At 47.4% G+C, this 27,975-nt stretch overlaps 1 protein-coding gene across 2 annotated transcripts; it reads right to left on the bottom strand.

Moving 5' to 3' along the window:
* Positions 1-27,975, bottom strand: EGLN3 (egl-9 family hypoxia inducible factor 3). Of its 2 annotated transcripts, XM_051822757.2 has the most exons (6): positions 27,744-27,966; positions 27,217-27,696; positions 5,781-5,900; positions 4,064-4,200; positions 3,005-3,078; positions 1-2,182 (listed from the first exon to the last, which is right to left on the bottom strand). In XM_051822757.2, the coding sequence occupies exons 1-6, from the start codon at positions 27,948-27,950 to the stop codon at positions 2,151-2,153; spliced, it is 1,050 nt and encodes a 349-aa protein (XP_051678717.1). In that variant the 5' UTR covers positions 27,951-27,966; the 3' UTR covers positions 1-2,150. The 2 variants fall into 2 exon arrangements, with proteins under 2 accessions (XP_051678717.1, XP_051678716.1); XM_051822756.2 differs by having other exon boundaries at positions 27,217-27,975.

The raw sequence follows: 27,975 nt of genomic DNA, 5'->3' as shown, positions 1-27,975 counted from the left end.
TTGATTTGATATCTAGTTTATTAGTTTATGGACGTTTGTCTGGAAGGCATAGCAAGGTCGAAGAGGTCAGATCTATTGGCAAGTCAAAATATTGACTCCACTGAATGATACAGACACACTATTGCAAATACATCATGGTTCTTCAGAATAATGTCACTATTAATCCCATGACATTAGTGATCATGAAAACATATTAACAGAATACAACATTCCACAATAAACAACTTTCCTTCTTTTTCTGTTTCAGTTTTCCAAAATGGTGCCAAAGGAGGAATGTACTCTACTACCAGAAACTACCATTAAGCTACCCCCATAGTCCCAAGACACAGAAGGGCAGAAACATCACTTGTTCAATTTTCAGATTCACAGTGGCCAATGGATGATGTATTCCTAGGTACATGAACATGAAATGACACCATGACCAAGCTTCCGAAAACTCTTAGCCTAAATGAGTTATGTCAACAATAGTAGAAACAAACTAGCAAGCATTTTTGCCAAAGATGAAGGAAATTAATCAAATCATTAGCATAGCATAGGAGATTACATTTATTACATTTATTCAAAATAACTGCTGAGCCCTTATTGTGTGCTAGGCACTATTTTAGGTGCTGGGAATATATTGCATTGATTAAAAACATACAAAATCCCTGTCCTCATTGTGCTCACACTCAAGAGAAAGGATACAAGACAATAAACAAAATAAATAAGTAAATTACATAGTCAGTTAGAAGGTGAGAAGTAGTGCAGTGAAACAGAATAAAGCAGCTGTGAGAGTGAACAATGGGAACTTTCCGAAACCAGGAAAGAAAAAAATAAACCTCTTTCTTGGAAAGTCTACATATCTGTACGTGACTGATGAAAATATTTCTGGCTCCTTGACATTCATGGATTTTCAAGCAAGAAATAAATGGGATTTTTAAACAAACACAAGAGTAGAACTGAAAAGTAGGAAGTGTAACTTTCATAAAATGGACTCTCAACACAGAGGTCTCGAGGCAGTGGGATCTCTGCTTGCTGCTGTGGTAGAAGCTTCCACGTTTCCAGCAAATTCCATGATGCTCGCCCCACTGCCATCCACAGGGGAGCCGAGCAAAGGCTAGACGGGACAGACAATGTGCAAGAATTCAGCTTTCTAAGGGTCTTCTTATTTCCATTTGCTTTCTCTAATACAGCTCCCGAGGCTGGTTAATTTTGTCAGGTAAGGATGAGCTCATAAAAAAGGAAAACTGAAAAACAAAAACCGCGGGAATATCGACATTTCCCACTCCACCTTCCCTCTCCAATTGCTGAAGAGACACACAGCTATTGCATGTCCGTCAGTAGACTTGGCTACACTGTTCCCGGTGGTCCACACTCAACGACCAGGGAGAGTTTCGTCTTTTGATTGAAATTCAAATTCCCATTCCAACCAAAAGAACCCATCTCTAGTTTTAGCACCTGGGGAATTAGGTTCTCCAGGTAAGCAATGAAAATAGAGAATAAATGGTGCTGTCCTCAGTGATAATTATTTTCAGGAAAAAAATGGGACAGAGGCAGAAAGGCCAGGTTGCAGGACCAGAACGAAAAAAGGAGTGTCCAGCCCTTGGGACAGTTATAAGTTGATCACAATGACAGCAGCCCTTTCTAGAGGTAATAATGCCATTAGATCGTGATGATACTCCTGAATCCCCAGCAGCCCTGAAATAAGAACATCTGGAAATTGTTCAGATGACATAGATTGGTTTCCCGCTGTTAAGGCTTTAATAACGCCTCTCTGTGGTATCTGTCACCATGCTCTTTTTTTTTTTTTTTTTCAAACCTCCTCCTTTCAAATCAGGAAGCATATATAAAGTGCAAGTAAGATTCATCCCTGTGCTCCCAGGCTCTTGTTTCAATAACCAGTTTTACCAAACCTATCAGCTAACCCACTGGCCAACAAGGACGTGTGCAGGTCTTTCTGGAGTAGCAAGTGAGTTCGTCTGGCAGAGACAGTATCTGCAGGTCAACACAGTGTCGGCAAGAGAACACCAAGTACCACACGCAAGACAGGGACACGAGGGAGACAAGCACTTAAGGGGACTTTCTTGTCATCTTTGGGTGTCAACGCTTAAAGAAAGAAAATTCGGGAACTGTAACTAAAGTGAACGAGGCCAGCGGATTTCACAGCACGGTCAATCTTCAGTGCGCTCAGTCTCGCTCTTCCCTGGGGTGGGAGCAGAAAAGGGTAAGACAGTCAGATCGGATGAGTTTTGGGTCCTAAAGTCAAAAAAAAAAAAAAAAAAAAAAAAAAAAACACAACGACAACAACAACAAAACACCTCCCTCCTGTGATCACTTCCTGTCTTACAGAATAAAGCTAAGCCTCCTGAAGGTGTCTGCTTTCTTTGGTATTTGACAGTAGACAGTCTAAACGGGCCAGGGGTGAAGCAACAGGACATGGGTTTCTTTCCTGCACCATGGCCTTGACTTAACATGCCAGTGAGCCCTGTGACTCTTCAAAACAGAGATAGAATGTGCAGCATTTCCCATTTTGAAATGCAGAAATTTACCTTTACATAAACCGACCTGGCAGGATTAGGATCTTAAGGCAACATATCTTGGGAGATGCTGTTTTACGATACTGGTTGGAGCGGACAGGATGGTGCTAAGTCACACTCAGTGTGTATGACGTGAGAGTCACAGTTCCATGCCAACCTAACAAGTAGACCACTGGAGCTGGGTTCCATTCTCTCCTTTTAAAATGCTTCAGAATCACAGTGACATTCACTGCTCACTTGGCTGCTTAACAGTGATGATACAAAGGTAACTTTGCCATCACATGACCGGTGCGCATTCTCTGGAACTGCCCTTTGCATTGCTCCTAAAAGAGCTAAGGCTGAGGTTTCGGGATTCACCCATCAAGAATACCCATAGAGATGCAGTCACCCACCACTGCGGTAGAAGAGAATATACTAGAGAATACACAGAAGTGAATGAAAGGCATGGATCGACTTCATCAAGAATCACAAAAAAAGTGATCACATACTAGTTAAATTCCTGAATTTCTTTTTGGCTTCCGCCCTTTCTTCAGCATCAAAGTACCAAACAGTCATGGCGTATCTGTGAAAGATAAATAAGTATAAGAAGTTTAACAATACTACAGGGAAAAAAAAAAAAAAACAGGCTTAATCAACATCTCACATTAAAGTCATTTGCAAAGTCTCCATTTAGCATTTTTCCCTATTATTATTAGTTCGGTCCAATTTTAATTTAAAATTAAATTCTTTAGTTTCAACCCCATTAAAATGCAATAAAGCACAAAAGGAATTCTAGGTATGTGCCAGGCATTATCCTGGGTACAGGGAGGTTGAAAGATCCTGCAAGCAAATCTTCCTCTTTCTCAGCAATCGCAGGCTATAGCAGGGGAAGGCAGGGGATTAAATAAGTAAGGCGCAGCTTAGATGTGACCTGGACAGAAAGGACTAGAAGGTAACCCACGCTGGCGGTGAGAGCCCAGGGAAGAGGGTAACACTTGACAGAACAACTTCTTTCAGCTCCCAGGACCTTTGACCCGCATGGCTTATTTTGTCTACTTTTGGAAACTGAGGCAAGGACTCATGGGAAACTCCTGCATTCCCACTAACTTGCCCTATCCCACCCATGGGATAAACTGGAACAGGGGGCACTTCCTGCTTAGGTTTTGAGGAACTTTCCTTTTCCAACTACTATTAGCCACTGGAATCTATAGCTCTTGATTCCCCCTCTCCCAAAGGCTTCCCATCAGCTTCTGCTGACAAAGTCAGTTATTTATTTTTCAATTCCATTTTCCATGAAAAGGTTCCAGTATGCTCATGTCTAGTTCTCTGTGGGGCTCAGACCTGTGATTTCCAAAGCGGGGGACACAGGCGACTTTAATTGAGTGTTAAGTTTTGAGGGATCCTGGCTCTACAGAATCCAAGGTTTCCCCTTTAATTTTTATGGGCTCCAGATGCATTTGCCATTGGCTCCGAGGTGTGAGGAACTCCTGTGCACCAGAATTCAGAGCGTCCCCTGGGAACTGGGGCCCGCATGAGCTCCTGAAGAGGAATCATAGCCCCACCGTTACCTGGTGGCGTAGGAAGGCTGCACCTCATGTGGATTCCTGCGGTCCGACCAGAAGAACAGCAGTCTATCGAAAATGGGCTCCACATCTGCTACGAACGACTTCCCTTCTGGAAATATCCTCAGGATCCCACCATGTAGCTGCAGGACCACAAGAAGGTAGATCATTTCCTGGCCTCACACAGGGTTTATCAACAACAACATTTCAGCCCCACCTGGAAACAATGCCATTCTCCGAGTTTTACTTCCTCCTCACCCTTGGTACCAAATTGTATTGCAAACTTGGCTAAGAAACTTCTCCTTATGCACCTCATTTCCAATCAAACCCTTGCCACTGAGCGATCATGAAACCAGCTCATGGACACAAAATAGATTAGCATTAGAATGGACCACAGAGAAGTGCCAATGTGTGAGTGGTTTTGACTTTGACTTACAAAAACAAAACCAACCAACCAACCAACCCCAGCCGTTTCATATGGTTCCATCTAATAGCAGTAGCTTCCTAAGATGATTCCCACTTCTCCAGTTGGAATTCACAGGTTTTGCCAAATTCCCCAAGCTCCTATCCAACCCTGTTAGCACAAGTTATAAGCTCTTTTCTTCCACCATCTTATCAGCCCCTCCTACTACACGTTAACTCTTTCTTGAATTACTCATCTTTTTCTACATGTGTCCTCAATCTGTCTTCCCAGAATTACTACAATCAAAGGAGCATTCCGGCCCTCTGTATCAGCGCATCCCTACAGCACAATGCCTATCACTGAAAGGAACTCAAATCTTTGTCCAACGACTTCACACTCTGCTCTGCGCATTGTTTTTATTGACCTAATAACTTGACGCTCTTGCCTACAGGGTTTTCAAGGGGACCGAATGGATGTGTTTCAGTCATGTTACTCAAGAGGGAGACGAAGAGACAAGCCTTGTCACTCACTCACTGCTTTCCCAGGTTTCGTTTCTATGACCCTGGAGAAAATATCACTGCTTTATGGCAGCCAGCATCTGCCCCGAAAGAACAGGAAATGGAGTCGCAGAAAGTTCAAAAGCCAAATAAGCTTCCAAAGTCCTCCAACTTCCCAGAGTCCTAAATCACACTCAACTTTCAGAAAGTATACAAAGTCCAGACAAATGCTGGCACACATGGAGCCAGACTTTGATTTTCCTCTTTCTCTACGTGTTCTAAAATACAAAAATAAGCCACCAAGCCTCTGGCACTCATAAAGCACAGTATGCTGTGGCAAGCAGCCATTAATGAGATGTAGCACCCTGAGAAAGAGGCGTGCGAAGGAGCTCTCTCTTGGGGATGGTTTTGCTTTGGATCCTATAGTTCTATTTTTGTGCTGTCCTCTCAGTGCTACTGTTGGGAGGGAAACATGTACATCCTATTTTGCAGTGAGACTCATATCAGCTCTGAATTACACTAAAAAAAATCCATCTGTAATCCTAACATCAAATTACCTTCCCTTTGTCAACCACCCATCCCACCCCTTAATAATCACCGTAGCTACCCACCCCCAAGGCAGTTTCACATACATGATCTTCATCTCACCAATTCTAGCACTAATTCCAGGGTGGGGAGGAGGGGAAGGAAAACGTGAGAGACATAGAAAGATTCATCAGCGGGAGATAGAGAGCTATTATGAACTCAAAACTCTCCTCTGAATTATCTGAATTCTTTTCCATCGTTTCCTAACTCCACACACACTCCCATTATTCCACGGTACCTTGGCATCCCAGTTCTTGTTCAGGTAGTAGATGCAGGTGATACAGCGGCCGTCACCATTGGGATTGTCCACGTGGCGAACATAACCTGCTCCGTTTCCTGGATAGCATGCCACCATCGCCTATGAGGAAATCCCAAGAAAGCTGGTTAACAACACTGAAACAAACTTCTCCTCCCACTGGTGAGCAGACAGTGACACAGTCTCCTTGGATATGTATGACATGTATGACATGTGTGGCTGCTGGCTTCCTAGCTGCATGTGTAGTGTGTCTGTTTGGACTCCCCAGCATGTAAGATGAACAGCCAGGTCATGCCTTGTGGCTCAGCCCAGAGGGAAGTGGTGTGGCAATACTGCCACAGCTCTAGGACATTTGACAGTCTTCTTTCTGTCCATGGACACGATGCTCTGCCTTTCTTCAAAACTCCTTTGGTGAGAAAACCACTTATGGTTACCATTCTAGGTCCACAAAACCAAAATCATGAGAGGTACAGCTTAGGGATTATGTCTGTTTAATGAATGCCTCTGAATCACCGTATCACTCGGTCTTACAAGAACAGCTAGATCCTTGTATTTGCGAGAAGAACCAATCACCAAAAAGGTCAGGCTTGCTCAATACAATGTTTAGGACAGAAGGGAAAGAGAAGGGTCAACAAGAGGCTAATGTGTTAGCACAGACAACGCAGCGGAATCCCCCGCAGGGAAAACCAAACACTTACAGTATGTTTCTGAATACTCTTCCTCCTACCTGGGAATTCGGAAATGAGGAGCTAATATGAAGCCCTCCTCCTCTGTGTATCATACAGCTGGAGGAATAAAGCAGAAAGCCTTCCTGAAAATCCTCTGAGAGGGTAACAAACCTGATTGTTCCAGGGGAACTTTGTAAGAGTAGGGGAAAAAGGGGCAAAGTACAAAAAGCCAGTTCTTGTCTTCACAGGACACTGCCGTACTTTAAAGACATTTTTTATAGGTCTGTGATATATGTAGAGAAACTAAGAAAACCTGCAACGTAAGACATCGGCAAAGACTTCTTTCCTGCTCGGTTTGCTGATGCATTCTTGGTACCTGGGACAGTGCCCGATACGAAGAATCCTCTTAAAATCCGGTGAATGAATCAATGAATTAGTGAGAAGCTGTTTCGCTAACGAATAAGTTCACATTCCACCTAGGTTGATTGCTTTTTTTATAATTTTAAAAAGCCTATCTCCAAACACACATATAGGGATCCAGTTCATATACACCCTGACAAGTGACAGAATGGCTTCATTAGTAAAATGACTAGTTGGGTAGAGCCCCAAACTAACATGCTAACGGATCAATGGACAAGCTTCAATGTAGTTGCTAAATCACTCCCCCCAGCAGCATGAAAACATGGCACAAGGCATCACATACAATGCAAGCTAGAATAATAAGGCTGAATGGTGACTTGGCTTTAGAGACATCTAAAACCTTAAGTCACCATTATCTCTCACACTTTATAACTTCATGAATTAGCAATGCCTATATCCTGCCTTCGCACACCAAAATATCAATGCAATGTCATCCCTAGAACTGAAGCTCGACTGTTAGCTTGAATGTCTTTCAGAAGGTGGAATGTCAAGGCAACTGCAATAAATTAACAAACGATGGACACGTAATTGGTAGCAGAGATGCTGGGCCAAGCTGGAAAGGAAGAGATAAATGAAGTCACTTCCAATGAGCAGGGAATTACCCACCATCCCTGGAAGCGGCTATTTGGATTGTTAGAGCCACCACTGAGCCAGTAATGAAAGTCACTCAAGCCACAAACAGTCACTGGCTGGATTTCCTACCATCTCGGCCTCCTCACACTCTGGGTCTGAGCAGAAAAAGTACTCCATCAATGCTCTCCTCCGCTGTCCTCTTATGTTCTTACAGCTCTGTTCCAAGCAAGAGGTCAGAGGTCTGGTTGCCTGCCATCTAGTCCACTGTGCAGCCGTGTGATCCAAAGCCCAGTTCTTCTGAAGAGGGGACTTGGGTCACACCACCTCCATAGACTGAAGATCTAAGATTTGATCCAAGCATCAACACCGAAAAAAGCAAGAGCTCTTGAGGCAGTAGGAAGTCGTTATCTGCCTTAAGATTCAGCTTGGATTAAAATATTTTTGTGAAAAAAACAAAATCAAGGTAGACACAAACTTTAAAAAGCACATCCTCTGGTAATTCCTGCATCTGTACAACGCACACACACAGAGAAGCAAAGTATCTGATTGCCTACCCGAGAGGAAGAGAGCGCACTTTTCTGGCCAGGGTGATACCCACGCTCCTTCCTGGTTCCAGAAGCTGTACGCATGCAGTGTGAAACAATGGACGGAAATCATTGCAAGCTACAGTAAGCCTGTTGAAACAATATTCCATCCATTTTATCAGGGAGTTTTCTGGAGGAACACCACAGGACACGGGTCTGGGCATGGGTACACTCCCAACTATCTGCTAATCTTTGACAGGTTCTGAAACCATCAAGCTAAGGATGTCCTGAAGTGCAGGCCTCAAGTCAAGAATAAGCCATTCGTGCCTGCCAATCTGTGCACAGGGCAGTAACAAACTCCGGAAACGGATTGGCTCAAGTGAGTTGCTATCTGAACCTCATCAAGCCTGGGGAGGGCTCTGGCCTATCGCAGAGGAAAATGCTCCAAGGTTTTACTGTTGTGTGAACAGGGCCAGAGTGCTTTAATGACCACCAAACAATGATGCCAAGCAATAACGCTGACACATAGCAGGAGGATGTCATTTATATGGGCTGTTTCCCCACACTTCCTGACTGGTTTACTAGCTGAAATTTACAGAAGTGTGATAACACGTGAGTGTCATCTGCGGGAGCACATATAGTGTAGTTCTCTACTTCTATTCTTGGATGCTCAGATAAATCCACATGTTCCCTTCTACCTCATCAGCCCCTCCCCGAACCCCATGGTGTACCTCCCCATCCCCCAACTCCAGAGGCCTCTCCCGAGCTCTGTAACAACAGGAGGGGTGAGCCAGGTGCTCCCCGGCTGACTCCAGGCCAGAGATACACACTCTGGACACCACAGCCATGTGTGGGCAGGAAGTGTATATGTATTCGCTGACGACCTACACAGACAGGTAGATCTACAACATTAACAAAATCTAAAGAAAAACAGTGGTTCTGTTAGAGTCACTGGTGAACTGACTCAAAAGAATGTATCTTCGAGTCCAAAGCTAACACTGAAACAGAAAAAAATCTAAGATTTTCATTGCAATAGCTACACAGAATACCCCAGAATGCAATCAACCTCATCCTGGTACAGGGACAAGCTGCTTCCAACAAGCCCTGCATATCCACTCATTCCTCATCCACACTCTGGGTAGACTTACCACTTCTCTATCAGCCATCACAACTCCTGTTTTTATAGAAACAGACTTCAGATTGGCTCATGGTTTTGGAGTCAGATTTGCTAACAGGGTTTCTTGCCATACAGGAAGAGTTCAATTGTGTCCCCAGCTCCATAGGAGCTTCTCCCAGCTTCAGCAGGCCAGATCCCAACCACGCAGGCATTCGGGGAAGTTAAGCAGCAGGTGGAAGCAGGTTCTATCTCAAATAAATTTATTTTTTTTCTTGACAGGCAGAGTGGACAGTGAGAGAGAGAGACAGAGAGAAAGGTCTTCCTTTGCCGTTGGTTCACCCTCCAATGGCTGCCGCGGCCAGCGCGCTGCGGCTGGCGCACCACGCTGATCCGAAGCCAGGAGCCAGGTGTTTCTCCTGGTCTCCCATGGGGTGCAGGGCCCAAGCACTTGGGCCATCCTCCACTGCACTCCCTGGCCACAGCAGAGAGCTGGCCTGGAAGAGGGGCAACCGGGACAGAATCCGGCGCCCCGACTGGAACTAGAACCCGGTGTGCTGGCGCCGCAAGGCGGAGGATTAGCCTAGTGAGCCACGGCTCTGGCAAATAAATTAATTTTTAAAAAATCTTTCAGGACACACATCTCTGAAGTCTGGCATGTGTGTGCCATGCCACCTACATCAGGAGATGTGCTGTCATTTGCAATGGGGACACATCTGCAGATTTTAGGAGGGTAGCACACAGCCAAATTTTTACGTAAAATGTCCTAAATATTGTTGATCCCAAATTTAAATCAGGGCCCCCCCACACATACACTCCATTTTGAGATCACTATTTGAGGGCCCCTAAGAAGTGGAGCTATCTCAAGAGAGCTCCTGAGCAGTAAGTAGGCACCTTCCCCACCCCTCTTCACCAGGTTCAGCCATGCCCCATCCCAAGACAAAAGCCTCATCCTCCCGCACCACCCACTCTCCAGACGCCTTCTCCACACCCGCCCCGCTCCAAGTCCTTCTCCCAGGTCCAGCTGGTACAGAGCTATGGAGAGCCAGGATCTCTCCCCTCTCTAACACAAGGCCAAAGTGCATAACGAGACATGTGTAAACAGGTGGGCAAGCACACACACAGAAGACCATCTGCCTCTCTTTGCTTGGAGAAAAGGCCAAGTAACTCCTCATGGTGGAGAATGCAACACCCGACTCTTGTGCACAGAGATGGGTCTCATCTCTTACTGGGGACAGAGCCTAGGTGACAAATGTGCCAATGTGTTTTAGTCAGCCTATGGGTAGAGAAGCTGAAGGCTACACTTCCGGGGTCATTTTCCTGAGTGATTTGTGTTCAGCACATAATGTAACACACATGTTGGGTGTGGACAAGGGAGCAGGGCAGCCCATGACTATGCATTTTTTTTTGTCCTATATGCATGACCAAGGTGGGGTCCCACTGGGTCATTCATCTCTGGGGGAGGAGGGAAATGCGGCCTCATAATTACAACAAAAGCACTGTATGTGCTAGAAGCAGTCCTAAAATGGAAATTCTATTTTCAAAAGAAAAACAAAAATTAAAAAAAACCTTTTAAGTATTCAACCTCAACATGCAGACAGACCTCAGGAAAAGCTAGAGTGACTAAAAAAAATATATATGTAAGAGGCATGGTCTTTACAAGGTTGATTTTTTTGGGGAAAAAAAAATCTAAAGACAAATTAAGCCAAAACGTCAAATCCCATTATGTTCCATTGGCTCTGACAAAGATCCTCTACCTCTTCAATCCAGAGGATATGAAAGGAAAGTTGTAATGCATGCTTTGTCCTCCCATCGGGTTCCTTGTTCAGGGGTGTGTGATCTTCAAGGCTACCCTGCGGGATCCACTGTGGCACTGAACACCTACAGTACAATGTTCACAGGCCTCTGTACAAGAGGATGCCAACTACGCAAAGCTTTCTCTAAGTTTCAGAAAAATGTCACCGACACCGCGTTCCCACTTGCTGCCAGGTGGGTCCCTAACATTAAAGTTAGGTCTCCAAGTGATGATGAAACAGCACTGGTGATGAACCGAACAAGCAGTTTCAGATTTTCACACGTTCATTCTAACTTCACCTGGATGGGCGTAAAGAAATGAGTCACAGATAATGTGAGCGCTGTCTTGGCATCTCCTTGTCTGTGCTGCCGACTAAGACCAAACCTATCTGTTTTCTTCCTCTGGTGCCTCTATGGACAGACTGATGCAACAAAACGAAGGGCAACAGGAAACACGGCGTATGGTCCAGTGTCCAGCTCCCACAATGCCCTTCCCCAGGGGGCAGCACCTGCTCACACAATTGGGAAGATCCAGCATGCCAGTCAGGCAAATGTCTGCCCTTCAGGACAATGTTTCCCACTGTCCTGTCACCACAATGAAAACGACTTCCGTCTCCCTCATTTGCTCTACGTCTGCACTGAAAATAACTCCTCTCCCTGAACCTGCACACCTACAGCATAGACCCTCACCGCCCAGTGTAGAGCAGCCATCAGCGCGCTGCGACACCTGGCCTGTGCTGTAACTCGGGAGCCTCCGTGCTTCGAAAATGGAAAAGTACAAAGCTACAGCAACCCTCAGTTGCTTTGGGGAGGTGGGTCTGCCCACATTCCTGGTCAGGCAAGAGCACCATGCCTGGAAGGGCAAATAATTGAGCATTTTTACTTGAAAGCCTGTCCTCAGGTGAACTTGGCCCTCAGCTTCAGGTTCATCCAAAGAAGCATCAACAACAACCTAGACTCTGGAACCTTTGCGTTTTGCTGTCCTGGGTCAGTGATGAGAGTCCTGCCAGGTGCCCAGCCCCTTGAGATTTTTACCTTAAAGAGACAAGCACCCACCACAATCACCAGATTGCGCACGCATGTGCACGCACGCACACACCCACACCCACACACAGAGAGGAGACATCTGCACAAAATCACGGAGGGTTCGCGGTTCTGCAGACTCTCTACACTTGATCAAGAGTCTCTTTCAGGGGACCCTGCCCTTCAGGCATGAACTTCTGGGTGAATCACTCCCTACTGCTTCCTCCCCTCCCCCATGAAGCCACTAAAGGCCAGGAATTTCAAAGACTATTGTCATTCCATTCTCAGTTGTGGTTAATTCCTCTCCTCAGAGGGGATTCTGCCAGAGCCCCCGCAATGAGGCAGCGCAGCCCTATCAGCACAGGCTGTTCGGGTCCGGGAAGGCTGCCCTTCCTGTGGGAGGCCTGGCTCCAGGCCAGCTGGGTGACGACTGAGTGACAGGGCTACGTGCGCTCCGTGAGGGTGGCAGGCAGCCCACACCCGAGCACACCGCCTGGCAGGCTGGAAAGGGAACTGAACGCTGGGAGCCCTCCCTCCTCCCCCCATCAGCCCCGCAGTCACCAGGGGAAGCTTTCCCACAGAGGCTTCCCCTGAATTATAAAATCCGTGCAAGGCAGTCCAGCTCAGGGTGAAGGATATTAAAAAAGCAGGCATTTAACCACGTCCTTTCTAACGCCCTGCCTCCAGAGGTCCGCGGCTGCCAACTCCCTGCGACTCACGTAGCTGGCTGGCACTCGACACACCAAGTCCCCAGCAACTTCCTGGACGCTGGGAAGGTGAGCGGCGGCCATGTCCCCTGAGTCACTTTGCTCACTCTCCTCTGCAGTAGCCATGAACCCTGCCAGGTGTCCCGCCTAGAAGTTACCGTGTTTCCGCAGAAAAACAAATCCATCGGTCATTTTTCAAGCAACACGGGCCTGGGATTCCCACTACATAAACACCTTTGAGAAACCACCAGAGAAACAAAACTGAACCTGGAGCTTTCTCAAGGTTCCAAGCACAAGAGAGAAAACGAACACGCCTGGCTATGGGATTGTCGGAGACCTCAGTATGGTTGTCTTTAAATTTGCACCTGAAATTCAGCCTACAATATTTGAAGGATTCATGACAACTTAAATACAATGGTAAGACAAGACTTTACAAATGGTAACATAAAAAACTGGTTACCAATCAAAACATGTCATGAAAAGACACTCTGAAGTAATAGTGTTCAGACAGGAGGATCCTGCCCTTGACAGTTACCTGCTGAGTGAAGGAATAGCACAAGTGAAATTCAAGAAATCCAGTGGCCACAGTTACTTACTGAACAAACATGCTTACGGTGTCTACCGTGCAAGCCCAACACTGCTCTGTGTGCTCTACCAACCTTAACTCATCCACTCTTCTCATTGCCGGCACGAGGTGGAAACATTTCCCTTTCATAGACAAGCAAGCTGAGGCCGCAGGAGACTGGTTCACTTGGCCTGTTGAACCCAACTGCTCTCGCTGAAGAGCCTAAGGGAGGCCTCCACCACCAGTCACACTTGACCATGGCAGCTTAGCCAGCGTCTAACAGGAACCAGTTCATCTCCAGTCTATTTTCAAGAGAACTAAGGTCTTTAATTCTACTTGAAATATTCAACTCCCTCTCAGCTTGCCTCTCATCCTTTCCAAGGAAAATCATCAAATGCAAAAAAATTACAAAAATTGGAAGAAATGAATATGTTTGCTGTTAAGTCTGTGAACTGAAGCACCAAGGGGAGAATTTTAACAAAAGAAGAGGCAAAGGAAATTGACCTGGAATCCTACAGCCCAGCAGAGCTGTCCAGCTTGTTGCCTTTGCTGGGGTTATTCCCTCTCCAGGGCCAACCTCAAGCCCACCATAAAACCTGTGTCAAGTGGACTTGGTCAGCAGTCCACAGACTGCACAAGACTTGGCTGCTCTTCCCTCCCCAAGGCTCTGTGGGAGGAAGTCTGTGCCTCCCTCTCCCTCTCCCTCTCCCCTCCCAGGGCCTGCCTTTATTAGCTCAGGTCAACACTTGTTTCAGAACCAGAAGATAGATAGCCAATTAAATAAAATTTTTTAAAGGAAATACAAAAGTGCACTTCCCCTGGGAAGGAGTAGCACCGGGCACAGGAATTCCAGGGATGAGCTAAATTTTCCTTATTCCTGCACAACACTTGCCCAGAGACATCTCTCCTGCCAGCAGTGAACATGGGCCACAGCACTTTCTGCAGCCCCGTTAGAATTCACTGGGTACAGACTCACTGGGGTTCAGAGCAGGTGTGAGATCCAGCAGACCCGCTGTTGGAGGGGGAGAAAGTAAAGGGCTCTTCTGGGGGGAAAATGGTATGGAAGCAGTGCTGTTGCTTCCACTAGACCTTCATCTCCGAGACAACACAACAAAGGCTTGTGTGATGATTCTCTTGCCTTACCCAACAAGGCTCCCACCCTGAACTGGGAAACCAAAGCCCTCCAAGTGGGAAACAGGTAGGCGGCAGCCGCGGGCTCACCCTTATCGAATCATACCTCTGACTCCAACTGAGCTGGATTCAATTCCTTAGTCACATTTTCCCACAAAAAGCCCTACGCCCCAGCCTTCTCCAACTCTGACAGCCATCTTACCCTAGAAGGCTTCGGGGTGGCGCTCACAGGTGACACATAATAGATGCTCATTAATGAGACTCCCCAGCCGGCAAGGCACTGTGATCCAGTTTGTGCTTATCAAAAATCATTGACTGGGTCCTTCAACTCACACTCCTTACTGTTGGGTACAAGTAGAAGGGGCTGGCATTGTGGCGCAGCAGGTTAACCCACCTCCTGCAACACCTGCAGGAACTGGTTCAAGTTGCAGCAGCTGCACTTCTGATCTCGCTCCTTGTTGGTGCCTGTGGGAAAGCAGCTGAAGATGGCCCAAGTGCTTGGGCCCCTGCTGCCCACGTAAGAGACCCAGATGGAGTTCCCCGCTCCTGGCTTCAGCCTGGTCCAACCCCTGGCCACTGCAACCACTTGGGGAGTAAACCAGAAGATGGGATATTCTCTCTCCAACCCTGCCTCTCAAATAAATAAAATATTTTTTAAAAAGGTAAAGAAGCAATATCCCATAGTAATGAACAAAGCTATTTCTCCCCTTTCATTCCCCACAAGAGGAGATCACTTTCAAATTTTGCTCCAATCCTACTTATGGCAAATTGAATTTATTGGTGAAATAACAGAAAAGTTACACATGTGTGTAAGTTTGACATGTTGTAGTTTTCTCAAAATTTCCCAATTGAGGAAAAAATACTTGTATTTTTTAGTTTTATCAACGAATAATCTCAGATTTCATCAGATGAACTCTGATGTTCTTGAGACCAGAGAGGCTGGTCTCAAACCATCCCTATTTAGTCTCCTTTTTTTAAGATTTATTTTATTTGAAAGGCAGAGTTAGGTAGAGATAGAGATAGATAGGTAGGAAGGTAATCTTCCATCTGCTGGTTTACTCCCCAAATGGCCACAACAGCTGGAGCTGGGTTGAGGGTGAAGAAACCCAGATCTCTGTTGGGATCTCCCACGTGGATGGCAAGGGCCCAAGCACTGGGGCCATCTTCCGCTGCTTTCCCAGGTGCATTAGCAGGAAGCTGGATCTGAAGAGGAGCACCCCAGATTTGAATTGGGACTCATATGGGATACTGGCATATGAGTAGCTACACTGGTATAGCTGCTTAACCCACGGAGCCACAATGCCGGCCCTTGCCTCCTCTTAATGCATTTTTACCCAGTTGTTCCCAAACTTGAGCACAAATGACAATCACCTGGGGAACTTGTGAATGTCCCATCAGTAGGCTTGGAAAGAAGCCCAGAATTTGCATTAACAACATGTTCCCAGGTGGTAGTGAGATTGCTGTTTGAGAGACCACTGAAAAGCACAGCTATTTTTCAGCAAAACCGAGTTTTTGTGCAATGTCCCACCCCAAAGCATAAAAGGTAATTAGTCCACGGCACTAGTAAATTTGGAGAACTGAAGGGAGGTGGATGGTGAGAGGAAGCGAGAGGGATTCCTAGGGCAGTGTCTGGCACCAGCTTCATAGGGTCATTCCTAAAGCTGGCAGCAAACATTGCGAGTGCAACCGCTCAGCATCATTGCGCTGTGTTGGGTTCCACCTCCAAGGATTACTGTCATGTTAATGCGAGGCTTCCACTGGTGTTGGGGACTACTCTCTCCAGGAATCAATTAAGAGGCGCTGAAAGCAATGAATGAAAAATTCATTTCAGATGGACATTTCGTCTTAGTTCTCCTTTAATTCTTGATAATCCTGAGAGTAGATACATATTAGTGTACGTGTATGAATACTACAGATTTACTGAACTCGGAGAACCAACTTGCCCAAGATCACCGCGAGATGTAATAAACTGTAAACAGCCAGCGCTGTGGCTCAATAGGCTAGTCCTCCGCCTTACGGCGCCAGCACACTGGGTTCTAGTCCTGGTTGGAGCGCCAGATTCTGTCCCGGTTGCCCCTCTTCCAGGCCAGCTCTCTGCTGTGGCCAGGGAGTGCAGTGGAGGATGGCCCAAGTGCTTGGGCCCTGTACCCCATGGGAGACCAGGAGAAGTACCTGGCTCCTGCCATCGGATCAGCTCAGTGCGCCGGCCGCAGCACACCAGCCGCAGCGGCCATTGGAGGGTGAACCAACGGCAAAAGGAAGACCTTTCTCTCTCTCTCACTCTCCACTCTGCCTGTCAAAAAATAAATAAATAAATAAATAATAAACTGTAAACTGTCTATCCTAGTGCCTACCGCCGGGCACTTAACAAAACCTAAGTTAAAATATAAAAGTAAACATCGAATTCACCCATAAATAAAAGCAAGCTACTACCCCATGTCTTGGATGCAGACGCAAGAGTGCCTCCTATGCTTAGCTTGAAGTTCCCTTGCTCTGCTTTTGCCACGGAAAGTCAACCTCTTAGCAGGAGGACCTCTGAATCGAGGGAATGGTGAGGCCGGCCCTGCAGGGTCTTCATCACAAGACGCATCAGGTCAATTATCTCCCCTGCAGATAACATCTGGATGTTCGCTCTTGTCCTGGAGGTTTCTTATTTTTTTCCCCAGGAACCACCACAGGCCCCCAGCAAGAAGTAAGCACCACCGGACAGACTGGAGATCGTCGTGCCGTCATGGAAATTCCCAAAAGAAAGCAACATCGTCAACGAATCAAAGGAGGGCCTCAAGTACTTCTGACTCACCAAGAATCTGGACACAAGCTCAATCTGCACCTCTCAAGGCCAACTTCCGTCTCGAAGAAGCAAGACTCCCAACCCCTGCAATGGCCTGGGGATGGAGCAGGAGCTGCCCAGCTCCGTGCTCTGTGCTCTGCAATACCTCCGTTCTTCCACCAACTCCAGCATCAGTGATGGACTTGCTACGTGGCAGGAAAGCAGACCTAGTGTTGGAGGTTCTGTAATAATTCCTCCAACGCTCTGGGAGATGTTCTGTCACACAAAGTGGAAACTGAGGTTCCCAAAATACAGCTTGCCCTGGGCTGAGCTCGGATCAGAACCCGGGCTTCTCTGAGTCATGAGGACTCTTCCAAAATTCAACGGAGGGGCAGGCGTTCGACCTGGCAGTTCAGACACCAGTTGAGACGCCCATATTCCACATCTGTGCTGGGCTCTATTCCTGGATCTGGTTCCCGACTCCAGCTTCCTGTCAATGCAAACCTTGGAAGGCATGTCGGGGAAACATTTATAGCTTTTTTGACATGCTGACATCCACTAAAATCAAAATTCTTTTTTTAGGGGCTGGTTTTGTGAAATACTGGGTAAAGCCACCACCTTCGACACCAGCACTCTGCATGGGCATGGATTCATGTCCTGGCTGCTGCACTTCCAATCCAGCTCCCTGCAATGGCCTGAGAAAATCAATGGAAGATGGACCCAGTAATTGGGCCGCTGCCACCCACATAGGAGACTCAGAAGAAGTGTGCGTGCGCTCGCTCGCTCTTCTCTCTCTCCCCTCCCTCTGTCTGTAACTATGCCTCTCAAATATATAAATCTTTAAAAAAATGTTTAGTATCCAACCAAGACATACCAATATGGGATGCAACTATCTTAACTGTCAGGTCAAATACCTGCCCCTAAAGGAGCGTGTGAAGATGAAAATAGCTAGTAAGTAATAACGAATTGTCAGGAATAGTTCTAGGCACTAAAAGTGTATCAGTCTGCATTCAAGAAAATTCCAAGCCCATGGCCAGGGGTGGGGGACCGGCAGGGTAAGACCCCAGATGTACTGGGGCACCTGGCTTGGGCCACCCCAAGTTTCAGGGTACAGAAGACTTCATGGAGTAGGCACTAGAAGGCACTAGAAGGCACTAGAAGGTACTAGAAGGCACTAGAAGGCACTGGAGGAGTCTGCAGAAGACCATGGGAAACTCCTGATGCCTGGCAAGTCAAGTTGCTAGTGCTTCAGGGGTTGCACGAGCCGGAGGGCAGTGCTGGGCAGATGACGAGTAGAAGGATCTACGTGGCCAGGCCTTTAGTGCCTCGCGATGGAGGATACAGCCGTGTCCAGCAGACAGTGTGGAAAGAGTGACAGGTCTGGTGTCTTTAATCACAGAGACTGCATGTGTGGGGTTGGGGTTGAGACAATCAATAACTTATAAAACAATAAGTTATAAAATAAATGTTATATTTTTAAAGTAGATATAAAATAAATGTTATAAAATATAAATAAACATAATAAGTTATAAAATAAGACAATCATAACTTTAAAAATATAGTAAAATAATACTAAAAATGCAAGAACACAGTAGCCACATTTGGGCCAATAATTCTACATGTTCCCTGCCTAGGTCTTCAATATTTTGTTGACCTAAGTGTTTTTTTGTAAATCCATCTCAATCATTCAAATTAACCTATGAAATGATATGAATAGGAAAGAGGCCATCCTGAAACACTAATCCACCGTGGGGGCGTGGTGGTGGTGCTGGGCTTCCGGAGCACGAACGGTCCCTCAGGTTGACCACACAGATGAGCAGAAGTAGCAGGGGCACTGAGAGCTGGGCACACTGAATCTCTGTCCGGAAAACACAGAGCAAGCTCCTTACGATGTGAAAACTAACAACCCGTCTTCACTATTGCATGCATGCAATTCTCAAATAAAAGAGTAGTATCCTGAAAATTTCAAATCAGCTCCAAGATGACACCAACACCTAGAATTTTTTCATTCTGTTTTTCCCCCACTGGCAAAAAATTGATTTAATTTTTGTCATTATTTAATAATTTAATAATTAAGATTATTATTCTTTGATTCTGTGTGTTGGGGAATTTTATGGCAATGAGAGTATAATAATATTTTGGACCTATTTAATAAGGAAAACATTTTTTAAACATTTATTTATTTCAAAGTCAGAGAGAGAAAGAGAGATAGAGATCTTCCATCTGCTGGTTCACTCCGAAAATAGCCACAATGGTTGGGGCTCGACCAGGCCAAAGGCAGAAGTTTCTTCTGGGTCTCCCACGCAGGTGCAGGGTCTCCCAAGCACTTGGGCCATCTTCCACTGCTTTCTGAGGTTCTGAGGCACATTAGCAGAAAGTTGGATTGGAAGTGCAGCAGTTGGGTCTGGAACTGGCACCAGATGGGATGCCAGCCTTGTACACAGCAGCTTTACCTGCTATGCCACAATGCTGGCCCCAGTTAAAACATTATTTTACATGAGATAGGAGGTGGGAATTTATCCTAGAAGTTAATATTCTAGCTAGGGCGCCAGTACCCCATGGGAGAGTGCTTGAATTCAACAAACAGCCCCAGCTCCTGACTCCAGCAGCTTGCAGCCCAGGCAGACCCTGAGGGGTAGCAGATGGTGGTAGAAGTGGATGGGGCAGGCACTGTGGTATAGCTGGTAAAGCCGCCACCTACATCCCACAAGGGCGCCGGTTTGAGTCCCGGCTGCTCCACTTCCGCTCCAGCTCTCTGCTATATGGCCTGGGAAAGCAGTAGAAAATGGCCCAAGTGCTTGGTACCCTGCACTCACTGCACCCGCATGGGAAACCCAGAAAAAGCTCTTGGCTTCGGATTGGCACAGATCCAGCCCCATCGTGGCCACTTGGGGAGTGAACCAGTGTGGCGGGGAGACTTCTCTAACTCTGCCTTTCAAATAAATAAGGAAAGCTTAAGCAGGGTGGGGTGGGGTGGGAGGGTGGGGTGGGTTGTGTGTGTGGCCCTCTTAGGTGGGTAGGTTCACACCATTAAGAAAAAAAGAAGAAGTGGTTGGAGCCCTGCCACTCATGCAGGACTCCTGAACTGTGTTCCCAGCTCCAGGCTTCAGTGGGGAGTACGGGCATTTGGGAGTGAACCCCCAGATAGGAACCAGAGCTTGCTTGTTCTCTCTTCTCTCTGTGTCTCTCTGCCTCTCTCTGCCAAGGAAAAAGACAGAAAAGAGAGAGAGGAAAAAAAAAAAGGAAAAACAAGCACCACAACTCAAGGAAATGTGTGCGTGTGGCAGGCACATGTACTCCAGAAATTCAAACACTCTCATCACTGTACCTTTTAAAGAATAAAAAACTGGCTTGATTTAGTAAGGAGGCATTGACACTGTTCTAAACATAGAAGCAGGTACAGAAAGAATCCAATGTAAGATCTGAAAGCCTTCATTATACAACAGCAAACCCAAGCGTTTGTATGGCTGGGGCCGGGGTGAAAAATATGTGTACACAGCCACTCTCAGCTCCTCAAAATCAAGAACAGGAACTTGCCCACAAATCAATATCAAAAGAAGATGCAGAATTAAAGTAAATGTCATACTGGTTTAAGACAGAAATAATTGAGAGAAACGGGGTGCACATTCTATGTATAATTAACCAAGCTAACTAATCTTGCTTGGCAAACAGACACAGAGCTTGGAATCTGAGCCAAGACAACGGCTCCTGGCACCCTGCCAAAGCTCAATTCCTTCGTCTGGCATCATAAAATGATTTGTCTGTTGTATTTACAACTCCAGAGCCTCTGGATCCAGCTACCCGCTGGGCAGCCCGGCAGATGCCCAACAGAACTATCATTACTGTCAGAACATGTGCCCTGGCCAAGCACTAGAGAAAAGTGACACCCACTTCTTACAGCAAGCTTAGTTAACAGCTACAAAGTGCTGTGACAAAGGACTTCTCGGGTCCGCTTCTGCAATAATTAACAAAAAGAAAAAATAAATAAATGCCCTTCTTCATAGTGCTAGCCTGCAACTTCCTGCTTGGTCCTCAACGGACGTGGATCAAAATGGGATTTAATTGATCCACGGCCACAAAACTGAATCTAACGTGGAGGCTCAGCCAGACTGCACCACCCAGGCCCACTGGGGAGAACCCTCTGAGCTTTCGCCTGGGAAGCACGTGTGAGATGAGCTCTGCCTCATGACGGGTTGGGCAGAACCGCCCCCCACCCCCACCTGCTGCCATGCCAGGTGGCTGTCATTTATGAAACTGGACGTTTGTCTAGCCACACTCAGGGATGAGGGAAGAACTGAACAATTTGGCTTGAGCTGAACGACATCCGAAAGGGAAATTAATCTACCGCACCCAAAAGCTGAAAGCGGAAAGAGGCTACCTAATTCAAGGTGTTTATCAGGATGCTGTTTAAAATTCCCACATAAAATGCTCAATGGAACTGAACTAGCACACCTGGGCCCCATCTACCTGCCGCCCGGGGAAGGGCAGCCAGTATAGGCCCTTCTCTATTGAAGCATCTCTCTCAGGGGTCTGCTCCCAGTGGTCTCTCTCCAGAGAGAAAAATGATTTAACTGCAGAATGATGAGAGATTTGGGGCCGGTGCTGTGGCACAGCAGGTTAAAGCCCTGGCATCCCATATGGGCGCTGGTTCTAGTCCTGGCTGCTTCACTTCTGATCCAGCCCTCTGCTATGGCCTGGGAAAACAGTAGAAGATGGCCCAGGTCCTTGGGCCCCTGCACCTGCATGAGACACCCAGAAGAAGCTCCTGGCTCCCGGCTTCAGATCGGCACAGCTCCAGCCGTTGCAGCCATCTGGGGAGTGAACCAGCAGATGGAAGACCTTTCTCTGTCTCTACCTCTCTTTGTAACTCTGCCTTTCAAATAAATAAAATAAATCTTAAAAAAAAAAAAATGAAGAGGGATCCTTTCTGATACATCTCTACCTCCAAAAACCCTCATTGTTGAAGTCTTGTATGGTTGTGGTCACTTACTTTGGTGGCTTCATTTTAAGTAAATAGAGAGAATGAAGAAAGCCCAAAGAGAAAAATAACACCTAGTGAATGTAAAAAAGCAGGCTTTTTAACCAGGAAACAAGAAAGCAAAGGTGGTGGCACCTACCGTACGGCACTCGGCTCACATTCCGGTGGTTTTATACTTACCTTCCACCCCCCTGCCCCATCCACGTACGGGTCTCAGTGACTTGTCAATGAAGAAGTTAAATTAATATCCGCCCCATCCCACCCTCAATTTCCCACTTCGCTGACAGCAGATAAGGTTGTGGTAGAGTGGCTGGTGGACCAAAACTGAGCAGAAGAAGTTATAAATACACACAGCCCTTTCCTTCTTTGCTCTAAGTGTCACTCAACAAACACACAGAGAGCGACTCGCTTCATTGTCACTGGCGCTGTGTTCTGTTGATGATCTCCTCAGTTGCCTCTCTCCAAAGCTACATTCTTTTTTAATACAAAAGCCTTCATAGGAATTTCTTATATCCTTACAAAAAGATGTTCCAGTGCTCTAAACTCAAGTGTCCCATCCCCTAAGGGACCTTAGTCATGTGCAGATGCCATGTATGGTAGGCAGCCCTCAAACACCTCTTAAGGACCCTGGGAGCCCTATTTGTGACAGAGGATTCCACACACCCTTCCTCCACTGCCCCCAACCAAAGGCGACAGGTCCTTGAGCCACAGTGAGACAACCAGACTTTCTCCTAAACACTGCAGACAGGGAGTGTGAAACCACCCACAGTCTCTGCTCACTTCCACCTCCAGGCTGAAAGTAGTCTTTAGGGAACAGCCTCGGTGAGTCGCACATGGAACAGAAATAACAGGTGGAATGCATGCAGAGGGAAGAAGGAAGGAACACAGAGATGCAAAGGAGCCGGCTACAAAGCTCCAGGAAAGACCCAACCCACCAGCTACTCTGGCTGTTCTGGGCTTTCTGCTTCCTGATTTGGGGCTGCAGGCTTCTGAGAAGGCTGACTGCAATTCCTGCACTTGGGGCCTGATCTTTCCAGTGCACGGGTGCAAGCAGCTTGCAACCAGGATAAGCTCCTGTATTCCCGACACCACGGGAGAAGGGTGGCCCAAAGCTGTTACCGCCCAACCACAGAGGGATAAACCCATCACTGTGCAACGCATTTTCTGTGATTCATCAACGTTTGGCCTTTTCACCGCTCCTGGGTGCTGTTGAAGGGGAGGACAGAGCCAGACGTTCACAGTTAACCCTCATAATGCCATGGCCCAGGGCTGCTCCAATTAGGGACTCTTTAACAACAAACATTGCTTGTGAATACCTTTCCTAAAAATCGCAGTGGGAAAACACTAGCAGAGCACTGCACTTCTGCCTCAAATGCACTCCACGGAGCCACTTCAACATTTGCGGCTTTTTTTTTTAAAGCTTGAGAATTGGACAGGTGGGAACTAAAATATTCTATAATCCCAAAAGTTCGTAGGTTTGTTTATCACTTTATCGCCAACATGGGCGCAATACTCCATGTGGTGAACGCTCCATAAACACTTGGCGAGGCACCAGCATCATGGTGCAGCTGGTTAAGACACCAGTGCCACACCCGTATCCCAGATCCTCTGCTTCCAATCCAGCATCCTGCTAATGTGCCTGGGAAGGCGCAGAAGACTACCCCAGTACCTGGCTCTCTGCTACCCACACAGAAGACCCACATGGAGATCCTGGCTCCTGGCTTCAGCCTGACCCAGCCCTGGTGCTTGTGGCCAGTCGATCAAAGACCTCCCTGTTTCCCTCTGCCTTTCAGATAAACAAACACATTTTATTAAAAAAAAAAAAAAAAAAAAAAAACTTGCTCAATATATGAAGGGATGGAAAGTAGGGGAGCAGAATATAGTTAGAGACACAGACTCCGGAGCTGGAGGGACCTGGGTTAGACTCCCACAATCCCCACTTAGGACCTCCTAACATGGATGAAGTCTCAGAATTCTGCTAAGAGTTTTGTGCAGGCTACCTTAAGCTTCTTTCTCCCCAAAAGCTCTAAGGTGTCATTGTCCCTCATTTTCCACTTGCCTAAGTCCAAGAGGTTAGGAACTGCAAGCCTAAGCCCCTAAAACTCGATGACAAACTGCTTCTTACCACCAGCTTTGGGCATGTGATTTCACCACTCGGTTCGTTTCCAGCTGTGGTGTGGAAGAGGAAGATGTATTTGTCAAATGCTCAGCACAGGGCCAGGCAGAGCCAGCTGCTCCAAGAGATACTACACAGCGAGTCCACAGTGAGCTGCTTCAAAGAGAGGGACTTTCACTCCTATAAATTACACGTTTTCTGGAAAACGGCCATTTGCAAGATCTAGGCAGCCAGAGAAACTCGAGAAAATTATGACCAATATTTACCTTGGATATGGTCTCAAATCTCCAAAAGGGAATCTGAGATAAGAAATCCTTTGCAAGCCTGAAAGCAATGACCATGCTTGAAGTTAGGGGGCGCCATGCCGCTGTATGTTATAGGAAACCACGCCCCCATGGGGCTTCAGCACCCCTGCACCTCTCTCCGACAGAGGAAGCAGATAGATTCTGACCAATAACAACTTTCCTGGCAGGCAGAAGGCCCACCTAATATTTCTTTCTGTACTCTCCCACAACTTCAATTTTAGGTCCGGTATATATTCCTGTTTTTTTCTCAATGCCTTTGCTTCACTGAATTAAAGGGCCTTATTACTTTATTCCACAACTTTTAAAAATCCAGCAGAAAACAAATAGGGTGAAACGTATTCACACACATATGCTCAAGAAATTCTAAAATACCTAAAAAGGGGGCGGGGGCTGACATGGTTGAAACAGGGTGCAGGGAGCTCATCCTATTAGCTTCTCTACACTACGGGTGCTTGAAAATTCCCTCGATAGAAAGTTACAAACACATTCCCAAGTAGCCATGCAAATTCTACCTTTAAAAAATGTTTTTGCCAAAAACCTGGTTGAAGTGTTCTATGAAGCAACACCACATCAAGGACTTGGCTGAGGGAAGAAACACAAGAGGTGAAAAGGGTAAATGAAGGCAGCAGTCACAGGAGTCATGTAGAACTGGCGAACCCACCTGTGGAAATGGGTCTCTACCATGCTACAGGAACCAGCTTCCAGCAAGAAACTCGTGGCCACAAGACATCACTAAGACTTCTTCATACAAGGACAGAAATTTTTTTTTCTTTACTATTTTCTCAAATCTGGTTTGCATTTGGTTCTAATTGGCCAGGGAATACCCTAATCCACAGGTGATTTTTCTCCAGGGCAGGGATGAAGGCCTTTGCGCCCAAACCGCCCCAGCGAATCTGGAAATCTAGGTACGCGCAGTGCACCTTCAGCAGACAAGACCGGTCACCTTCGGACAGGGGTAAGTGGAGTTGTTTTCCACCCAGAAGATAACCCATAGCCGAATACTCCTATCTCGCAGTCATTTTTCCTTTCCCTAACTTACACTGTGCTTTTCATTCCATGTGAGTTCATTCTAGTTTGGAACCCTCACCCTATGCACTAACTTGAAGCTAAATAAAACCCTTTAACCTTCAAATACGCAAGTGACCTGATTTTACCAATTAATTCTGACCTCCCCCAGAGCAAATTCTGTTCCTAGAATTCCAGAGGAGAAATTTCTAACACCTGAGTTTAAACAAAACCTTTAAAAAAGGAAAAAGAAAAAACTGTTAAAAAGCCATCTGCTCTTGGGTTGAAGCTAGGAGGGCCTAGCAACAACTGAGGCTAAGCCCCCTGCCCCACCCCAGGAGACCAGGAAGGTCACTTGGTATAAAAACAAGCCTAACCTAAAGAAAAATGACTTTCTAATCCACCACCAAGACGATAGGAGCGGAGTAAAGAAACACTCTGACGTCGGCCTCTCCACAGTGCGATTTGTGGTGGATTTTTCCCAAATCAAAGTAAAATTTAGAAAGCAGCATTTTCTTCGAAGATGCTATTCCGTTGCTCCTGGATTGAAAGGTACACAGCAGTCTGGCTCCCTGCTCCATGCACACCCCTCGACCCTTGGCTTCCCACGCCCGTGCCGTCCTGGCAAACTGCCCTGTTACTAAGAGTGCTCCTCTCTGTGGGCCAGATGAGACAACACTGCTTCCTTTTATCACTGGACCTATCTCAGATTGAGAAACACTATGTGTGTTGTCCAAAGAATGGTGGTACCTGGGTGAATGTTCCTCTTCCCTCCCCCTCCGGTGCTAGTCTACTCCGCCTCACTTGTTTTCAGGAAACGTGTTCCACAATTTCGCGTGTCTCTTTCCAGACCACTCTACAAGTGCAAATCACTCAGAACTGCCAGTGGAAAACTGGCTGGACTGGCAACTGAAGGAGACGGAGCAACAATTCTATCCCAAAGGAACACGCTTGCACCAACATCATGGTGAGGGTTCCCATATTTCTGCCCATCTACCTATACCTGTTTCCAAGATAAATTACCAACCAGGGAGTCACTTCCGGCTCTGTGAACAAAAACATGCTTTCTTTCCGGAGGCACTTGACCCCTCTCTCAGGAGCACTGAACTGTTTGTGTTAAGAGGATTTTGCCATCAAACCATAGTCGGGGAAAGGAAGGTGGTGGCTTGCGGTTAGCACAAGGAGAGAATTTCCAGACAAGCAGATGGTCCGTCCGACAGTACGCCTGTCCAAGAAGTCAAGGGCAGCCCTGCGAAGCGAAGAGTTTAGACCGTACACTTGTCCTAGTCTTTCGTCCCACCTTCCCACACCTGCCACGCTCCGCAAAGCAACCGCCACACTGCAAAACACAGCTGTTTTGTTTCTCTAAGAATCCCATCAGCCTACAACGAAGGGCAATCGTGGGTGTGTCCAGGTGTGTCTCAGGTCAAACACAACGTTCCCAACATCCTTTCCTGTCTGGATTTCGGAGCACCTCTGTGCCTTAAAATCGGACCCAAAGCCCCAGCTGCTCGGGCTTGTATCACCAAGAGCAGCCACTATTAACAGCCTCTTAACGCGGACTTTCGCACAGAGGAGCTGGACGGGGTTGGGAGTCAAGGCCGGGTGGAGGGGCCAGAAAGGAACCCGGCTGACTTCTGGGATGAACCCCGAAGTTCGCGCGCAGCCCGGCGAAGGCGACGGACAGCTCACTCCGGCTGCCCCCCGCGCCCGCGCGCCTCCTACCTTGGACCTCTCCTTGACGTAGTATTTGCCCAGGCGGCTTCCGCAGTACAGGACCAGCCTGTCGATGAGGGACAGGAGGAAGCTGATGGCCTCGCAGCCCTTCTCGTTGCCCCCGATCCACGTGATCTGGTCGCCGCGCAGGTGCCGCTTGGAGACGCCGGAACGCGGCCCGGCCAGCTGGCCGTCCCGCAGGGCCCCTTCACGGTGCAGCTGCTTCACGCGCTCCAGCACGCAGTTGCCCACCACCTCGCCCAGGAAGTTGTCCAGGTAGCAGAAGCCCACCTCGTGCAGGCAAGGCACGATGTAATCCACGGCAATTTTCTCCAGATCCTGGCTCATGATGTGTGACAGGGGCATCTCGCCCGCAGGACGCAGGGCAGGGACACCCCACGTGCGCACGGGGAGCGGGGAGCGACCCGCCGCAGCGCCCAGCGGAGGCGCAGCGAGCGGAGCGCTGGGTTCAGGAACCTGCGGCGGGCACTGTCCGGGAGCCACCGCGCCACCGAGCCACCGCGCCACCGCGGCACCCAAGGGCAAGGGAAAGTTGTCCGCAACTCGGGCAGGAAGGGCTCGCCGTTCAGGGGCCAGCCCGAGTTGTGCGGGGCTCCGCGAACCAGTGCTGGACTGGCCCAGAGAGGAGTCCGAGGGCCCCTTTTGAGGATGCGGAGCCACCACTGCGGCGGCGGAGGCGGCGGCAGCGGCCTGTGGCTGGGAGCGGCTGAGGTCCGGCCCATGAACCGGCGGACTCGACGCGTCACG

Source organism: Oryctolagus cuniculus, chromosome 12 (genome assembly GCF_964237555.1).
Source record: "Oryctolagus cuniculus chromosome 12, mOryCun1.1, whole genome shotgun sequence".
NCBI lineage: Eukaryota > Metazoa > Chordata > Mammalia > Lagomorpha > Leporidae > Oryctolagus > Oryctolagus cuniculus.
This window is presented reverse-complemented; position numbering and strand designations above follow the sequence as displayed.

Bases quoted from the DNA above. Each gene is read 5' to 3' on its own strand.
- EGLN3 (XM_051822757.2), bottom strand. From the start codon at position 27,950: ATGGGCCGGACCTCAGCCGCTCCCAGCCACAGGCCGCTGCCGCCGCCT. The intron at 3,079-4,063 runs GTAACGGTGGGG...TATCTTTCACAG, and splicing joins CAGCCTTCCTACGCCACCAG to ATACGCCATGACTGTTTGGT. The intron at 2,183-3,004 runs GTATGTGATCAC...CTCCCACCCCAG, and splicing joins GAAATTCAGGAATTTAACTA to GGAAGAGCGAGACTGAGCGC.